The sequence below is a fragment of the Zingiber officinale genome, chromosome 2B, assembly GCF_018446385.1.
Source record: "Zingiber officinale cultivar Zhangliang chromosome 2B, Zo_v1.1, whole genome shotgun sequence".
Lineage (NCBI taxonomy): Eukaryota > Viridiplantae > Streptophyta > Magnoliopsida > Zingiberales > Zingiberaceae > Zingiber > Zingiber officinale.
The window spans coordinates 125,384,737-125,405,072 of record NC_055989.1 but is presented as its reverse complement, the minus strand read 5'-3'; the positions used below and the strand labels follow the sequence as shown (position 1 = coordinate 125,405,072).

Genomic DNA, 20,336 nt, shown 5'->3' with positions numbered 1-20,336 from the left:
CCGCCGGCCGCGAGCAGGCCACGACCGCTGCCGTGTGTGAAAAGAAAGAGATGAGAGAGGAGAAGAGCATACCTGAGTCGTTGGTTGCGGATCACGGTGAACGAGAGAGGGCATGAGGCTGCTAGACGAGGAGAGGAGATCGCCGAAGCCGGAAATTCATCGAGAGAGGAAAAAGCACGGGTCGCGCCGAGAGGAAAGGGAGCTCCCGTGCCCTAATTTTAATCTACGTTACCGACGGAATCAATCTTTCGTCGATATTTTCCGACGGACACTTAATTTCGTCTGTAACTGCCGACGGAAAATTAATTCCGTCGGTAAATACCGACGGAATTAATTTTCTGTCGGTAGCTTTTCCGCCCACACTAGTTAAATTAAAACCCGTTAACTTTTACTCGTTAACTAGAGGCATTTACCGACGGAATTAATAATTCCGTCGGTAATATCAGAAACCCCTAACCCCGAACTTGTAAACCCATTGACCCTAGGGCGATTTTCCGACTGAATTTAATTCAGAAATTACCGACTGATTTAAAAAATCAGTCGGTAATTTTTGATGGAATAACCAATTCTGTCGGTAAATGCCGATTGAATTTAATCCACTCGGGAATTTTCGACTGAATTAAATTCAGTCAACATTTACCAACTGTAATTACCGACTGAATTAAATTCAGTCGACATTTATCGACTGAATTAAGTTTAGTCGGTAATCCCGTCGTTATTTACAGGAATTTTTGTAGTGAAATATAGTTTACGAACATTGTCCGAGAACATTATTCATGAACACGTTAATGAGCTGAATATATATGTGTTCAAGTTTGTTTGTTTACTTAAACGAGTTATTCAAATTTATTCATTTAATTGATCTTGTGTATATTAAACGAACATAAATAAATTCTTATTAAATCAGACACTAAATTTATTCACAAAAGTTCATTACATTTATAGCCTTACGTGCAACTTGGTATTTGAGTCCCCTAGCTCTCTCCGACAGCAACTCTAAGCTCCTCGAGCTCTTTGATCCAAGCTCCCTAAGCTTTCTCCTCTGAGCATTTTAAACTCCCTCTTAGCTCGGTTCCGCAAGTTTCTTATTCTCCTAATAGCCTAATTTCTTACGAGTCATAATTAGACATGGCTACTAGACTACTGGGATCAAACAAATCTAGGATTTATGATTTAGATATAGTTCCTCTATAAATAACTAGAGCTTTAAATAATGATTCTTTAAAAAAAAAAAAGTCGATAGTGGTATGAGTATCTTGTTAGTTGGTTCTAGGAAGATCGTACCGGTTCCACTGTACAAAATTTTTTTTGTACAAGTGTCGAACTTTTCCTAACAACCTATTGTGTTCTTTAGAAATTAAATTCAGAATCGCAAACGGAACTTAACATTATTGATTCCAAATTTAACTTATCTGTTCTTAGTGGTTTAGACTTGGATCGCAAATGATACTTAACATTATAGATCCAAAATCACCTAGGTTACAAATTTAATTAAATATTTATTTCAGAAATCGACTCCCAGGTCAAACATGACGAGACACTTGACCTTCTTGGGTATGGGAACATCCACCACTGTCTCGACAAAGCCTCTTAACGAAATTCAATATTTAATTTCCTTATATAACCTTAGGTTTAACCAAAAAGAACAATTGAATCACAAGATCGACAAATAAAATAAAAGAAACACAACTTCGAATTACAAATTTGAAAATCTAGAATCTCTAGTTTCTTGTGTTTGGTATTTCAAAATTCATACAAAAAAAAACTAGTATGATGCAGAAAAGAATTACTAGTTATACCTTTCTTTGTAAGAAACAACCTCTTGATCTTCTATCGTATTCCTCTTCTTATCTCGGACGTTGTGTGGGCAACGATCTACCGAGATGAGAACCACCCAAGCCCTTCTTCTTCCTTCTTCCAAGTTTCGGCCAAGCAACTTTCTCCAAGAAAAACAAGTCTCGGCCACCAACCAAGCTCCAAGGAAAACTAGGAAACAAAATCCTCCTTTCTCTTCTTCTTCTCCAAGCTAGATTCGACCACCAAAACAAGCTCCTTGAGATTGATGAGGTTCAGCCACAAAGGAGGAAGAAAAGGAGGAGAAGATGCTAGGGTCGGCCACCACCAAGGAGGAAAAGAGAGAGGAAAAATAGAAGAGAGTTGTATCTCATGAAGATACCCCCTCCCTCTCTTTTATAATCCTTGGTCTTGGCAAATAAGGAAAGTTTTAATAAAAACTTCCTTATTTTCTTTTCCATGAAAAGAAAATTTTAATTGATTAAAAATAATTTCCTTTTCTTAAATTAAAATGGCCGGCCACCTCATAGCTCCAAGTAAGGAAAGTTTTAATAACACAAGAATTAAAACTTTTTAATTTGCTTCAGGAAATTTTTAATAAAAATTTCTCTATTAAAATTTCCTTCATGATTGGTTATAAAAGGAAACTTTTATAAATTAAAATCTCTCTATTAAAACATGCGGATAATTTCAAATAAGGAAAGTTTTCTCAAAATTAAAATCTTTCTTTCAATCTGCAAATAAGGAAAGATATCAAATTCTTTCCCTTAATCTTTTGTAGAAACTATAAAAGGAAATATTTAATTTTAAAACTCTCTTTTAAAATCATGAGGATGATTTCATAAAAGTAAAGTTTTATCAAAAATTAAAATCTTCCTTTTAACTACAAATAAGGAAATATATCAAATTCTTTCACTTAATCTTTTGTAGAATGCTATAAAAGGAAAGATTTAAACTTTAAACGCTCTTTTAAAACCATGATTCCACATAAGAAATATTTTAAAAAATAAAATCCTTTTATTTTATATGTGGCCGGCCACACCAAGCTTGGGCTCCAAGCTAGGGCCGACCACCAAAACTTGGCTCATCCTTTTGTCTTGGTCGGCCCAAGCTTGAGCTTTAAGCTTGCTTGGGCGGCCACCTTAGGATGGGTATAAAGGTGAGTATAGGTGGGTATAATACTTTATAAACAAGAGGCTATGATAGGGACCGAGAGGAGGAATTGATTTTGGTCTCTCGATGAAATTAAGCTTCCCGTGTTCGCCCCGAACACCCAACTTAATTTCATCAATAATAATTCATACCACTAAATAATTATTATTGAACTACCGCACCAATCCCAAATTACATTTTAGGCTCCTTCTTATTATGAGTGTGTCAATCTCCCTGTGTTTAAGATGTTGAATGCCCACTAATTAATTGAGTTATTGACAACTCACTTTAATTAATATCTTAGTCCAAGAGTAATACCACTCAACCTTATTGTCGTGTCGGACTAAGTCCACCTGCAGGGTTTAACATGACAATCCTTATGAGCTCCTCTTGGGGACATTATCAACCTAGATTACTAGGACACAATTTCCTTCTATAATCAACAACACACAATATAAGTAATATCATTTCCCAACTTATCGGGTCTATTGATTTATCGAACTAAATCTCACCCTCTGATAAGTCAAAGAAATAAATACTAAATATATGTGCTTGTTATTATATTAGGATTAAGAGTACACACTTCCATAGTAACTAAGGTCTTGTTCTTTTATTAAGTCAGCATAAAAAGAACTTACCTTAAATGATCCTGCTCAATACACTCAAAGTGTACTAGTGTAATTTTATAGTTAAGATAAACTAATACCAAATTATACTACGACTATTCCAATGGTTTGTTCCTATCCATCTTAGTCGTGAGCTACTGTTTATAATTTATAAAGAACCGATAACATGATCTTCTGCGTATGACACCACACACCATGTTATCTATAATATAAATTAATTGAACAACTACACTTAGCATATAAATGTAGATATTTTTTACCAATGTGATTCTTTATTTCAAAATAAATGTTTTCAAAAGCTAGGCTTTTAGTTATACACTCTAACATATCTAGTCTAATATAGCTTCTCATCTTTTAGTACTATTTTTTGCTACCATCAATCTAATTTAAGCATCAGAGGGACACTTTATCAGACAACTAGGATTGGTAGGATATGTTGAGAGGTAGAGAGGGATGAATAATTTTGATCGTTTTTTTTTGATGATTTACAATGAATATTTTGAAGTGAAAATTCATTAATACTAACACTTGAATTTTACTTAATTGGTCTTCATCTCCTTGAGATGACTAATCTAAAGATCTATACTATGTACACAGCTCCACTATGAACACACTCCTTCAAGGAAATAATCCGGAGGCAGAGAAGATTTGTACAATCTCACAATAAAAAAAATACAAGAAATATAAACTATGCTACATAAGAAATCAAAAACGATTGCAACTATCAACCTTACTTTGCTTGCTCTTTTCTAGCTTTGATTTAGCCTTTTGTAGATTCGGAAATGTAGCAACGCTTCACTCTGAAACGTTCAAGAACCGGTGACAAAGAAATGTGTGAGTCTTTTTTCAAAATGTCCATGAAAACCCTTTTCTAGGGTTTTTCAATGTCTCCCAATCAATTCAACTTTTCTCTAATCGATTGCCACGCCATTCGACTGTTCGAACATCTCTAAAATGACTCTTTTTCTAAACTCTAATCGATTGGTGAGTTATCTCAATTGATTCAGAAGATTTTAATCGATTACCCTATCAATTCCACAACCATATGTTCTCTCGCGAAATAGGTCTTAATAAATTAGCCCAATCGATTAAGACCTCAATCGATTCTTCCTCCCCACAACAAAACATTGCATAATTGATTAACCCAATCGATTAGCAGTGATTGAATCGATTCAGCTTTGTTTTTACTAATTCCTCTTCGTGAAACTCCTAGTCCTAATCGATTGGTTCAATCAATTAGGCTCAGCCCAATCGTTTGACCAATCGATTGAAGCCCTTTTTGTGTTCTCGCAAGAACCTCCTAATCGATTACATAATCGATTAGATTAGGCTTAATCGATTGCCCCAATCAATTGTCTAACCCTAACTTATTTAATCCAAGTTTAGGGTTCTCTTGCTCAACATCTGATCAGCCGTGATCTGTTAGGACTTTCTCACCAAGTGTCTAGTCAAACTTTGACTCACTTGGACTTTTCATCTCTTGCCAACTTTTTGTTGGACATTTGATCATCAAGTGTGGTTCTTCTTAACCCACTTGAATTTTCCTTTTGCCAACGTGCAATTCTCTCATACCCACTTGGACTTTCTTTTGACAACGTGCAGTCCTCCTAAATCCACTTAGACTTTCCTTTGCCTAACCATTGTTAGGACCTCACTTTGCTAACGTGTGGTCCTCCTTGACACACTTAGAGTTTCCTTTGCCTAACTGCAGTTAAGACTTTACTCTTACCTAACCCTCGAGTTAGGACTTTTCCTTACCTAATCTCCAATTAGGACCTTACTAGTCAAGTATCAGGTCTTTCATGACCTATTAGAATTCTCTCTCATATATTGTCAAGTATCCGGTCAATCTTGACCTTAGGGATGTAAATGAACCAAATGGTTCGCAAGTTATTCAGAGATCAGTTCGATAAAAAACTCATTCGTTTATCTTATCGAGCCGAGCTCGAGCTCGATTTTGAGCTCGACAGTTTTATCGAGCCGAGCTCGAGATTAAGGATATTCGGCTCGTGAGCTCGCGAACATGTTCGTTTGTAGGTTCACGTGCCAAAAAAACTGTTGGGGATCGGTGGCCGGCTAGAAGGGGGTTGGATAGACGACACCCCCAAATCGATAGCTTCCTACACTGTTGTTAGCTTGCATAGCAGAAATACAAACAAAACAAACAAGCTAAACTAAAACTGAGGCAAGAAATGAAATGCAAACCAATACACGTCCGTTTAACGTGGTTCGGAGATTAGGGCTCCTACTCCACGGCTGTCCGTAAGGTGGACGATCCTGATCCTTCGGTGGATTACTCCCCGACAAACTCTGGCTAGCTCACGTATCTCCTTGTGGGTGGAGAAACCTCACCACAACCCTCACAAGAACTCCTTTGACGCTAGGGCACAGGTAGACTACTAATAGAGATTAACCACCTCTATTTCATCAACTATAAACAAGCTCTCAAGCTTTGGTTATATAGGCCGCGGGTTGAAAATCCCGTCTACTAGTCGACCGGCAAAATATGCAGTCGACTGCCCTATGTGGAAATTCGATCGTTACATCCCAACGGCTTGATACCAGTCGATTGCTAAAACTTGCAGTCGACTAGTGCAGTCGACTGGTGCAGTCGACTGGTGCAGTCGACTGCTAAAACATGCAGTCGACTTATCCACACTGACTGAACGAACAGAATTATTCTATTCGCAACCAGTCGACTGCTAAAACATGCAGTCGACTGCTACAGTACTGCTACAGTAACACTACAGTACTTCTATAGTACTGCTACAGTAAAACCCTAAAATTGGGATTTTACTCCGAGTACAATCTCTCATGCACTCGTACCCCTCACCTTTATGACTCACTTGACGCTTCTTTGCAGCCTTGACCTCTTGCCTTCAAGCCTACTTCCTTTGACTCTCGTCCCTCGAATGCATTCAAGCCCGCGGCTCGTCCCCAATGTCATCCTTCGTGTATGCCTCGAAGTCGCTTCCCTCGGTCCTTGTCCTCGTTGCCTTGTCCACGGTCCCTCAGATGCTCCATCCTTCACTGGACCCGAAGCCGTCAACCTGAGTCATATGTGTATCCTGTAGTCCTGCACAACTCAAGTACACATATCAAATAACAAGGGTGAACCTAACTTAAACCCTTTGCCCAAACACCAAAACACATGGTCGCACAGACCATTGGGATTGCTCCAACAATTTCCCCCTTTTTGATCTTTGACAATACGTTTAAGTTAGGGAAAACAAATAACAAATAAACATGCTAAAAACAATGGACTTACGATGCCAAGGCTACACACTTGGACTTACACCGCCGAATGGACTTACGATGCCAAGGCTACACACTTGGACTTACAACGCCGAATGAACTTACGATGCCAAGGCTACACACTTGGACTTACAATGCCGAAACAATGCATCATGCATTGGAACCTATCCCAAGGCTCCCCCTACACCTATGCTCCCCATTGAGCTAGGAATTTTCCCACAGAGATTTTTAAGAACCTATCCCAAGGCTCCCCCTACGCAAAGACACTAAGGTTTTCCCAACTAAACCTTACTTCTCCCCCTTTGCCTAACATCCAAAAAGCTTTCGAACAATATCCCAATTGTTGAAAACTTATCATCCAATTGACCCTAAACTCATGTATCTATCCCCCATGGATCATATACATCTATACGAGCTGACCCTGTCAAAATCCAGTGCCGAAAACACTTTCAGACTAGTATCAGTCGACTGCAAGAAGTACCAGTCGACTACCCTCATGAAAACGAGCTTACAGAGACATTCTGTACTCAAAAACACTGTTACCAGTCGACTGGTAACTGTACCGGTCGACTGGTACACTATTCATGAAAAAATTAGCCTTTTTTGGCCAACTTCAAAAATGCGTCAGAAATTCCACAGACCTCCAAAAATTCTCAAATTTTATAGAGAGGTATATTATATCAATGTCTACTTGGAAAAAATATATAAAAAAATATATCTATCACTAATCCCAAGATTGACACAAAATCCAAAACTAGCTAAATGGTTCAATTGAACCTTGACCTAAAGTCCTAGTTTTGGCTTCCTCTTGATGTATTTGCCCATAGTAACCCATAATGCATCCCTAGTATTGGTTTATATGACATCTATATATCCAAAACCAATTATCATGCTATATGACCCCAATGTCATATGTCTAAGCATGAAACATAACTCAATTGTGCCAAAACCCTAGGTTTGAGACTCAAGTCCGTCTCCAAACCACTTGGCACATTCCATGGCTCGTCTAAACTCCCAAGTAAAGCCCACCTGAGATCCATTGGCCATGGGTCCCAACTTGACTCTTTGAGCTCCCCCTAGAGCTCTTAACCTTAGCCACCTCCCTAGGTGACTCATCCACAATTGTTAGGCCACATCGGTACACCTTCGGTAACACTTGGCCTACAAACCTAACCTTCTTAACCTTGGACACCTTGTCCTTAGTTAATTTAAACTTACCATTAAATGACTTTCCCTTGCCATTTATTGGCTTTTCCTTGCTATAGTCATATGCAACCCTAGCATAAGACTTTCCCTTAGCTTTGGAGGACTCTCCCTTGCCATGATCATTTGCCACCCTAGCATATGATCTCTTATTAGCCTTGGAGGGACTAGATCAGTATCCCAAGCCCGATCTATCATGGTTGGGCCTTTGGCTACCCAACACTATATTTAATTCCTTAGATCCAACATTGAATCTCTTAAGGAATTGTTCCAACTTATCAAGCTTTCCCCTTAAGGCTTGATTCTCCTTCTCTAGGTTCCTAACCCTAGAGTTAATTTGTCCAAATTGGACATTCCTAGACCTACCCTTTCTAGGTATATGTCTCCCCTTCTTGGGATTAATGCCTTGGGTCTCCTTAGGTCTACCATTTCTAGTTTTTTCATGAATGAGTCTCCTAGGGTTTTGATCTACAATTACCCTACTCCTATCATGATATTTGAAACCAAAATTTTGCATGGGCATATAATGATTAACATTATTTTTCCTAACACGCATGGAGGAATTTAAATTTGACTTCAAATTTAAATTAGGGTTTACCTTACCCTTTACCTTTGGAGCTCCCCCTTGACATGAGCCTCCATTCTTCCTCCACTTCTTCTCCTCCTTCTTCAAATGCGCCAACTTTTTGATCTCTTTCTTCTTTGGGCATTTGGTGTGGTAATGACCCCGCTCACCACACGTGAATCACACTATGTGCTTTTTCTCATTCTTCTTCCTACAACTCAAATTAGATTCAAAATAAATTGAATTGAGTTTAGGAGATACCTTTTTCTTACCCATAGGACATCTACTTTTGTAGTGTCCCTTTTCATTGCACCCGAAGCACACAATGTGATCTTTTGACTTTGCTTCGGTGGAGGTGCTCACTAGGTTGACTTCCAAAACTTCTTCTTCTTCTTCACTTGTCTTGGATTCTTCTTCAACCCTTGAGGATGTTGATGATGCTTCATCTTCCTCATCCACACTTGTGGGTGGCCTTTCTTTATCCTTCTCTTCCTCGGATGTTGAGCATGACTCAACTTCCGTTTGCTCCTCCTCAACTTGAGCAATTAAACCCATCTCCTTGGGTTCTTCTTCTTCTTGTATAGGTTTAGGTTCTTCCCGTAGAACCATCTTCATTTTGCTCCACAAATCATAGGTGTTCTTATATTCACCTACACCACTCATCACATTAGACGACAATATATCTATTAAGATTGATATTACCTTTGAGTTTGCCTCCGATCGAGAGGTTTGCTCTTCCATCCAATGTTGTGGTCGGAGTCTTTTTCCCTTCTTGTCTCTTGGTACTTCGAATGGGTCATTCATCACCATCATGGTGTCCCAATCCGTGTTGAAGAAGACTTCCATCTTCATCATCCAAAATGTGATGTCCCCAAGGCTTCCTCCTTCAAACTTTGGAGGTTCAATCAAGCCGGTCATCTTTGCTTCCTCGGTGGTTAGTCCGACGGAGAGCGGCCTCGCTCTGATATCACTTGTTGGGGATCGGTGGCCGGCTAGAAGGGGGGTTGGATAGACAACACCCCCAAATCGATAGCTTCCTACACTATTGTTAGCTTGCATAGCGGAAATACAAACAAAACAAACAAGCTAAACTAAAAGCAAGACAAGAAATGAAATGCAAACCAATACACGTCCGTTTAACGTGGTTTGGAGATTAGGGCTCCTACTCCACGGCTGTTTGTAAGGTGGACGATCCCGATCCTTCGGTGGATTACTCCCCGGCAAACTCCAGCTAGCTCACGTAGCTCCTTATGGGTGGAGAAACCTCACCACAACTCTCACAAGAACTCCTTTGACGCTAGGGCACAGGTAGACTACTAATAGAGATTAACCACCTCTATTTCGTCAGCTATAACCAAGCTCCCAAGCTTTAGTCATATAGGCCACGGGTTGAAAACTCCACCTATCAGTCGACTGCCAAAACATGCAGTCGACTGCCCTATGTGGAAATTCGACCGTTACATCCCAACGGCTCGATACCAGTCGACTGCTAAAACTTGCAGTCGACTGGTGCGACTGCTAAAACATGCAGTCGACTGATCCACACTGACCGAACGAACAGAATCATTCTGTTCGCACCCAGTCGACTGCGAGGTTGACTGCACCAGTCGACTATTAAAATATGCAGTCGACTGCTACAGTACTGCTACAGTAACGCTACATTACTGCTACAGTACACACTACAGTACTTCTATAGTACTGCTACAGTAAAACCCTAAAACTAAGATTTTACTCCGAGTACAATCTCTCGTGCACTCGTACCCTCACCCTTATGACTCACTTGACGCTTCTTTGCAGCCTTGACCTCTTGCCTTCAAGCCTACTTCCTTTGGCTCTCGTCCCTCGGATGCATTCAAGCCCGCGGCTCGTCCCCAATGCCATCCTTCGTGTATGCCTCAAAGTCGCTTCCCTTGGTCCTTGTCCTCGTTGCCTTGTCCACGGTTCCTCGGATGCTCCATCCTTCACTGGACCCGAAGCCGTCAACCTGAGTCACATGTGTATCCTGCAGTCCTGCACAACTCAAGTACACATATCAAATAACAAGGGTGAACCTAACTTAAACCCTTTGCCCAAACACCAAAACACATGGTCGCACAGACCATTAGGATTGCTCCAACAAAAACGAGCCTTAAATCGAGCTAAAATACAAGCTCTAAAACGAGCAAAAAAATGAGTTCTAAAACGAACCTTAAAACAAGCTTTAAAACGAGCCAAAAAACGAGCTCTAAAATGAGTCCAAAAATGAGCCCGAGCTTGCTTAACGAATTAGGTTCGTTAACTATAATAATCGAGCTAATAACAAGCCGATTTCGAACTGTTCGCGAGCTTGATAATTCCAAATCAAGCCGAGCTCGAGCCTTGTAATAAAAATTCGATTCGAGCTCATGCCGAGCTCCAGCCCGAATATAACTTAAACGAGCCGAGGTCGAGCCTAATACTGTTCGGCTCGATTCGACTCGTTTACATCCCTACTTGGCCTACTTGACCTTTTCTTCACATATTGTTTAAACGTTGAAACTAAAGCTCAAATCTAATCGAGCTTAGATAAATTGGTTAATATTGACTTGAGGGTGATTGTACTAATAATCTTCCAACAAGGATGCCCTCTAACATATGTTTATAGACAAACCTTCATCCCCAATTCTTGACGGACGCATATATTTGGAAAGAACTCCTCCTACCCTCTAAATCACTCAGTGGTATGATATAAACTGATCCTAATTTACCATTCTTTATATAATTTGAGAATGGATTTGGTGGAACACCTGACAGGAGCATAATGACTCTATCTCCCTCATCAAAGTATTCATTTTATATCCAATGGACTAACATTTTCAACCACGTCATTTACACTTATACTAGTTTAATTTATTAAAAGAAAATTTGATTAAATAAAAATCTAATTAAGATAATCAATTTTTTAAAAAAATAATAAAAACTTATTTTTATATTTATTGCCAATTATTTCATTTAATTGATTCACAAATAATCAAACACATTTTTTTTTATAAAATTAGGGAAACTATTAAAACTTCAATCAAACAGTTTTTGGTGCACTGTGGTAACATACGGTCCTTCTAGATCCATTTATGTTGGAGCAATCCCGATAGTTCGGTGTGACTACGTGTTTTGATATTTGGATAAAAGATTTAAGTTATATTCAGCCTTATATTTAATATATGTATGTGAGTGCATAGATTTGCAGGATACACATATGACTCAGTTTGATGACTTCAAGTCCGGTGAACTATGGAGCATCCGAGGGATCGTAGACAAGGTAGCAAGGACAAGAGCCGAGGGAAGCATACTTTGAGGCATACGCAAAAGATGGTATTAGGACAAGCTGCGGGCTTGAATGCATCCAAGGGACAAGAGCCAAAGGAAGTAGACTTGAAGGCAGGAGGTCAAAGCTGTAAAGAAGAGTCAGTGAGTTGTGAGAGGACGAGTATATGAGAGATTGTACTCAGGGTAAACTCATAAGTTTAGAATTTTACTGTAGTAGTTACTGTAACAGTCGACTGGTATTTTCATCAGTCGACTTGTAGCGAACAGAATACATATGTTCGCTCGGTCAGTGTGGATTAGTCGACTGATACTTTCACTAGTTGATTGGTATCGAGCCGTTGGACTATAATGGTTGAATTTCCACAGAGGGCAGTCGACTGATGGAAGTAATAGTCAACTGATAGACGGAGTTTTCTAACCCATGACCTATATAACTAAAGTTTTGGAGTTTGGTTAATGTTGATGAAATAGTGATAGATAACCCTATTAGTAGTCTTCCAAGTGCCCTAGCGTCTCGATAATTCTTGTGAGAGTTGTGGTGAGATTTCTCTACCCACAAAGAGCCACGTGAGCTAGTCGGAGATTTTTTAGGGAGTCATCCACCGACGGATTGAGATCATCCACCTTATAGATAACCATGGAGTAGGAGCTTTATCTCCGAACCATGTTACATCGACGTGTAATGGTTTGCTTATTTTCTTTCTTGTCTTTAACCTTTAGTATTTGTATTTGTATTCCGCTATGCTAACAAATACGTAGGAAAGTGATTTAGGGGCAACGTTTATTCAACCTTCCTTCTAGCCGGCCACTAATATCTAACAATTTGGACTTTCCTTTGCTAACGTACGGTCCTCTCAGATCCACTTGGACTTTCTTTACCAATGTGCAGTCCTCCCAGATCCACTTAGACTTTTATTTGCCTAACTACTGTTAGGACCTTACTTTACCAACGTACGGTCCTATTTGACCCACTCGGACTTTCCTTTGCCTAATTGTAGTTAAGACTTTACCCTTGCCTAACCCTCAAGTTAGGATTTCTTCTTGTCTAACCTCCAATTAGGACTTTATTAGTCTAGTATCCAGTTCTTATCACCTACTTGACTTCTCTTTCTCACGTATTGCCAAGTATCCGTCAATCTTGACGTACTTGACCTCTTCTTTCATATTATCCAAATGTCGAAGCTCAAACTCAAATCCACCCGAGCTTAGACAAACTGATTAACCTTGATCTGAGGATGATTACACTAACAATCTCCAAACAAGAATGCCCTCTAACATATGTTTATAGACAACCTTCATCTCCAATTCTCGATAGACGCATATATTTGAGAAAAAACTCCTATCTCTAAATAATATGATGGTGTAATATAAATTCATCTTATAATTTACTTTCGTGTATATAACTTAAGAATGAATTCTGAGAAACTAATGACCCTATCATCCGTCATTAAAGTATTCATTTTAGTGTCCAATGGACTAACGTTTTCAACCACATCATTTACGCTTATACTAGTTTAATTTATTAAAAGAAAAAATGATTAAATAAAACTCTAGTTAAGATAATCAATTTTTTAAAAAATAAATAATAAAAATTTATTTTTATATTTATTGCCAATTATTTCATGTAATTGATTCACAAATAAACAAACATTTTTTATACAAAATTAGTCAAACTATTAAAATTTCAATCCAACGGTTTTTGGTGCACCTTGGCAATTTAATTGCTTGATTTCCTAAAATTGGCACTGGAATTTTATTTTTGGGAAAAAAAAATAGACAACCATGTGCAACGGTGCCCATTGGATAGGGTCGCTGACATCATTGCTGGCGTCATCACTAAGTATTAAATAATTTGGTCTTCGATCAAATTTAGTCAAATAATTAACGAGACGCGTCCATGATAAACTTACCATCCATGTCGAAAAATATGACTTATTCAACTTTAAACCGAGATTTTCGGCTAAATGAAAATTTAATCTTGTATGTAATCCAATTAATCTCACTAATTTTGGTGTATTAACGTTGTACATTCAAAGGTAAGAATTTTATTTTATTGTTTTGTTTCCTTTGCCGACTTAGGCGGCGAATTCGGCGATGGGGGGCAAGTTTCACCATCATTTTAGAGCTTAAAACTGTATCCATCACTGTCCATTTAGAGATCTAGCGAGATCGTACCATTGGATTTGCCTTTCCCTGCGACATGTTACTATCTTACATTGTTGCAGCTGCCGATTCAAGTCAGCAAGGAGACCCACGCGTTACCGCCGCCGTGGGCCCCAATGCGGCTTCTTATTTGTCATTATCAATTTATTATTATTATTATTTTAATACTCAATAGGTTTGGGTTATTAGAGATTTTTTTTATAAAATAATTCTGCCCGACTAATTTTTAAAATAGACAATATTTTTTTAGTTTATCTTCTGAATAATTCAGAACTAAACTGATGTTAAAAAATTTATTTAATTTAAAATTTAAATCTTAAGTTTTTTTAATCGGACTAATTAACTTACTCTAATACTATTTTTATAATCTAAATATTCAATTTCTTTCTGATCGAGATGATCAATTAGGACCATAAAATCAATTATCAGAATAAATATAAAAATAGGAAGAACTCCTTAACTTTGAAACTAATGTTACTGGGTTGTCTTTGGTAAAGAAGTATGATAAAAATAAATAATAAATCAGATAATACTAAATTTGAGATGATTGATCATCGGATGTCAAGGTTAATCGGGAAATACTGAATTACCATAAGTCCAGTATTTAGTGATTAGTGTGATGATTAAAAATAGGATATATTTTCAAGCAATCAAATTCAATTCATCCGCTAAGCACACCTACGGTAATTGCACTGCCGATGAAGGTGGGGCTTCACATGAAGAACTATCAAGTGTCATACTTCCTAAATTTATCTACATCTCAGTATCCCTGTCAATATGTTCCAGGACTAACGCTTATTTCTAACGTCCTCATCAATTCATTCCAGGGCTAACACAAAGAAGGTAAATCACGGACGACTATTAATCTTTAGAATAATGACTAACATATAAGGGAGACATTTACCTCGATTTTATCGAGATTCGAACCTCAGATCTTATGGTGTCAACATTTCATGCGCTAACCACTAGACCCATTCGAGGGGACATTATTTTTCATATCTTGATGATAAAAGATTAATACGTTCGCTCCCAGTACCTCCGTTAATTCGTTCCAGGGTCAATATGAAAGAGATAAATCACGAACGACTATTAATCTTTGGAATAGTGACTAGCACATATATTATTTTTCATATCTTGAGACATAATGCGATGATAAGAAGTACGAATGATTTTCGTATAATGAAGATTCAAATCTCATGTAGGTATTTCAGAATATCAATAGAGTTCGAATCAATGATGATATTGGATGTCATATCAGGATCCAATTATACAATTATACTTATTTGACGGTCCATTTGTAGGACTGGACTATCCACCTAAGTTCAAAGGTTGAATATCTGTATAAAAAAATTAATATTTTTTAAAATAATAAATTTGAGTTTTTTTTAAAAATAATATCATTATATAAATATAAATTTGTCACGGGGATTTAAAATTATCCGAATCTAATGTAATTAATTCTATAATTGATCGAAGCGGGTCGCCATGTACAGTAGGCCGCGTGTTGGACGGATGGAGTTGTTCTACGATGAAGCGTGGAATAGGAAGGATTGAACTTTTTTACTGCAATCCGCGGGTGGAAGATTCGGCTTGGACTCGATCAATCTCCCGGGGTGAGAAATCGAGCGCGATTTGGTCGATTTACCCTATTTGGCGGTTGTGGTCGCGTGGCAAAGCGAGGTGGGGAGAGAGAGGGAGGGTGGTGATGGTCATCCGGATAAGTGCGGAGCTTCAAGATATCCTCCTCATCGTCATCAGCTTACGAAAAGGGACAGCCCCCGCGGCGATCGAGATAGACGATCGGATTTCTCCTCCTCACTCGTCGAGGAATTTTGCATTTGGGGTTGTGATCCATCGGACTCATCTGCGGATGAGCGAAAAAAAGGAGAACAATTTGCCTGTTGTTGTTGTTGTTGTTGTTGTTTCTTTGTGGAAAAAATCGGTTCTGTTCTCGCCATAGAGAAGTGAATTTAAGCCGCCGTTGATCGGCGAAAAGATCTGTGGCATTCGAGCCATTCCGCTCACCGGACGCGGAATCAGTGTCCAAGATTCGACTTTTAGGTCGTTTTGGGGCGGATTTGGCGGCCTTGAACTGTTCCACTGCCGCCGCGCCATGGCGAACTCGTCCGGATCAGTGGGCTACTGGCGGAAGTTCTTCCGCAGCGCCGACTCCGACATCTTTGATGTGATCGAGCAAGCAATTCTCGTCGCCGCCTCCGATCACCCCGAGGAGCTGCGGACCCGGCGGGACCGGATCGTGGAGAAGTTTTTCACAGCGCTGCTCCCGCGCTGTTTCGCCTGCGATCGCGTCGAGCCGCAAGGCGCCGAGGCGGAGGAAGGGCGCGGCAGCGTGAAAAGAGTTGTAGTCTTAGAAAAGGACAGCAAGATCGACAGCTGCAACGACGACCCCGACTTCTCCCACCGCCTCGTCAGCAACTACACCTTCGACGAGGCGGAGGCGCTCACTGAGGAGATCGAAGAGGAGGGCCAAACACTCGAAGAAGTCCGGCGGATCAAGGAGCTCCTCTCCCACCATCAGGATGAGGTTTATTCCTGCCCTCTTCTAATGCACTAAAACTCGAACCTTTCTATGCTTGATGTGCTTTCTTCTGCTTTTGCAGTCCGATAACATCTTGTTCGAGTCACTGAGGAGGCTTCAGCTAATGGAACTCACCGTTGATGTCCTCAAGGTGCAGATTCAGTGTGCTATTTGCTTCATCTTGGATTCATAAACCTGATATTGATCGATTACTCTCCTCAAACTTTCCTTTGAAACACAGGCGACCGAGATTGGAAGGGCTGTTAATCTTTTGCGAAAGCATGCTTCGAAGCAAATTCGCCACATAGTGCGAACTCTCATCGAGTAAGTGCCTTTTGCTTTCTCAATGGAAATGATCCACAGGGTATAAAGATTGAAGTTTCAGTAGAATTTGATGCAGTCCAGTGATCTTGATGTAATTGCTGATCTTTCTCAGAAATAAAAAGACATCATTCCTGATGGACTATTTGTTTGTGATCCATGCTTTCTTGTTGCCTAAACTACTACTTGCAGGATAATTTAGTCTGTTAACAACTGGATAACATTTGATGTTTCTGTGAAAGTTTTTGCTGTTCATAACCAAATTCGAGCTCGTCATACATTTGCCTGCAACAGTATCTAGTTTAGCTTATTGCAGAAAAATTCCATTCTAAGAGAGTGTTTCCCTCTGATTTCACTTAGAAAGTAATGCTTCATCTTGCATTAACTCACTCGTTCTTTTGCTTCTAATAGCTTCTCGTAGCTGTATATTGAAAGAGAGATAGCAAGCAACCAATTGCCAATATATAGACTTGTAGCTGTTCTTTTGAGATCTTTCTGATCAATTTGATTTTATTTTCGGCAGTGGCTGGAAGGTTTTAGTTGACGAATGGGTCAATGCTACCGCTGCCATTGCTGGTATGCTATGTTTCTCTCTGTTGACCTTATGAGCTACTTATGGCCTCGTATCATCTGGATAATTAAGAACTCGTGATTTGCAGAGAACTCTGTGCATTCTCTTCCTTCTGGTGAGTTTGAAGAGGAAGGGCTTCCCTCTCCTCCATTAGATGAGGGAGCTCTATTTGCTGTTCAGACTACCTCCATCCCACTTTCTGCGGTATAAAATGTTATATTTTGTAGCATTCCCTTAAAATTTTACTATTGTGGAATTCACTCTATCTGCATATACTGATCTGGTTCCGTTTGATGTGTCTGTCCATTGTTTGGTTCTGAAGTTCTTCGATGGAATGGACGATGATGGAAGTGAGTAGCCAGGTTTCCGTCGTTTCTCCTTGTTGAGTTCCCTAGTTCACTAATTACATCCTGCTGCCATTTGTTGCAGATCTTAGGAACAGTAGGGACTTCGACAAGAAATGCGAAACTGGAAGAAACCAGAAGGATGATCGCAAACAGCTGATGGAGCAATCAAAGTTGGCAATTTCGGAAGAAAAGCTTCATATGAGAAAATATGAAAATGAGATGAAGCAATCAAAGCCGCAGACAATTTCTATTGGGAACCCAAACTCACAAAACATTCCAAGTAACCAATCTAAGCTGTTGATTGCTGAATCGGGGCCTGGCAGACCGACAAGGTATACCTCTGAGCAACAAATATGCACTGAGATGAAAACGAAATGGCAGCAGGATACTGCTACAATTCAGAGGAAGATGCCAATGATTCCCCAAGAAGTAAGTTCATCTGGACACTGAAAAATTGAAACAATGCTTGTTCTACAGGAGCTTGGGTTTCTAAACACCTCGATTTCATTTAGAAATCAAAATGCTCTGAGGAATCATTTGTTCGGGCTAAGCTGGAAGCGGCAAAGCGCAAACTTCATGAAGGCTATCAACAAGCAGAAAATGGTTTGTTAACTTACACCCTCAATCCATTTCTCCTAATTTATTCCTGGTGCACTTATATCTATGAAACCATTTGCTAAAGTCCGGCTGATGGGTTCCATACGTTTTGTTTGATGCAGCAAAAAAACAGCGAACGATACAAGTGATGGAGTTGCAAGATTTACCAAAGCAAGCTCACATCAACAGGCAACCTATTCAGAAATTCAGAAATCAATCTAGGAATTGGGCAAATAGGTAGAACTAGATCTGTCAATCATGCAAATGCAATGTGAAAGACCATTGCTCTACCACTTGGTGTAGCTTGCTGTTGAGTAACTGTATGTACGCGCTTTAACTCATCGCTAATTCAACCAAAGAATTCTGATATTACTTCGTAAACCACCAAAGTTATATGAGTTAAGTTTTCTCTGTTGCAATATTTCTGTATTACTAAGCAACTATTTGCCTCTTCATGAAAGTGCATTGCTTTGTGGAGAAAACAGACGGGCAATAAAGAACCCACTTCTTTGTTCCCAGCTAAAAGGTGATGAACTCTTTTCCTTTCTTTTCTTCTGCAAACTTTTGTGTTCTCACCTAGAAGAGTCTGAGATTGAGACCACAGTAATAGATAAAATTGATACCTTCATCTGTGAAGAGAGCCATGTAACTCAAAGAACCTTAGCATGTGGAGCAGCAGCACAAGATACCATAAGACTTGTCCTCTAGCCATGGCACAGTGGTAGGGTTAGTGGACTAGAGGACTGAAAGGGGCCAGTGGCCATGGATTCAAGGATTTGGCTCCACTTGTTCTTCCCCAACTCTTCCAATGTCCTTGTTGCACTCACCTCTACTTTTAATTTGCAGTCCCTTTCTTTGACTTCTTTCCCCTTAACTTTATTCCTTCACCTTGCAACTTTAATTGGTGGACTCTTCCTTGCCTCCATGAATTAATGGGGAAGAACACAGGCTTTTCTTATTGTTATCTGCTATGCTTAGGCACCAAGACAATGATGTAAACTAGTTGATAAAAGAAAAAGTTCAAAAGACTTGAGGTGGTTGGCCATCTTTTGTTTGTTCATCACAGATGTCAGCACTGCACTATTGTTCATTTCTTTTGCTAAATTTACACAATTGAGTGTTCGAGTTGAACAAGACACATCCAATGCAGACTTGTTAGAATTATCGAATTAGACCAATTTGATCTTTGGCATGTGGCAAGTCTTATAAAGAAATCTTCAAGGGAAGCAAGGCAACTAGTGATGCGCATGGGTTCTTCGATCTACAAGTGAAAAATGTTTTCGGAGAGAAGTTAGATCTACCTAGGCATCTTGGTTCAATGTGCTTTGAGGTCTACAAATGAAAGGGACTTTGTAAACATGTACTCTTTTTAAGTGTTTTTAGGTCGACATGCTTAGTGCTATAGGCACTTAGCTGTCTTCCTACTTCTTGCCCTACCACACCACCCTACAAAACTTAGTTGCACCTCATTATAATTCCTTAACCACTCAAATTGAATCTAGACATGGTTGAGCTTTCTCCGATTAGGGTTTGGGCTAGTGTGAGCCACTAGTAAACTTCTATATATATTATTTGAATAAATATAGTTTTTTCATTTATTTTCTATGTGAGTTTTCATAGAGATGAGGATTATTACGTCTTTGTTTGTATATTTTTAGTATTAATCCGGTCTGAAATCTGCGAAGTGGTGTGTTAGCTCCGATGAACGACGATCCTTGATGAAGATAGCCTCCTGGATACCTAAAAGAACCTCTCCACGATCCTACGCACAGCGAGATAAACCAACAAAGCGTTAGTGACCTAAGATCGGGGTGGGGATCCCTGGCTAGGCCCTCCGACGCTCAAGTAAGTTTCTCTTTCAAGGGTGGAAGGAGGAGAAGAAGAAGAAGAAGAAGAAGAAGAATAGTAACTAAAGTAC

At 39.3% G+C, this 20,336-nt stretch overlaps 1 protein-coding gene across 1 annotated transcript; it reads left to right on the top strand.

Moving 5' to 3' along the window:
- The first annotated feature begins 15,706 nt into the window (after positions 1-15,706).
- On the top strand, positions 15,707-18,837 carry LOC122047034 (probable mediator of RNA polymerase II transcription subunit 26b). Its single transcript, XM_042608049.1, has 9 exons — positions 15,707-16,588; positions 16,665-16,733; positions 16,824-16,906; positions 17,427-17,479; positions 17,563-17,678; positions 17,797-17,824; positions 17,904-18,250; positions 18,334-18,424; positions 18,541-18,837. Exons 1-9 carry the CDS (start codon positions 16,157-16,159, stop codon positions 18,657-18,659), a joined length of 1,338 nt encoding a protein of 445 aa, XP_042463983.1. The 5' UTR covers positions 15,707-16,156; the 3' UTR covers positions 18,660-18,837.
- The last annotated feature ends 1,499 nt before the right edge of the window (positions 18,838-20,336 follow it).

Coding starts and splice junctions, on each gene's coding strand:
- LOC122047034 (XM_042608049.1), top strand. CDS start 16,157: ATGGCGAACTCGTCCGGATCAGTGGGCTACTGGCGGAAGTTCTTCCGC. Junction 16,907..17,426: donor ATAGTGCGAACTCTCATCGA/GTAAGTGCCTTT, acceptor TATTTTCGGCAG/TGGCTGGAAGGTTTTAGTTG. Junction 17,679..17,796: donor CCTCCATCCCACTTTCTGCG/GTATAAAATGTT, acceptor TTGGTTCTGAAG/TTCTTCGATGGAATGGACGA.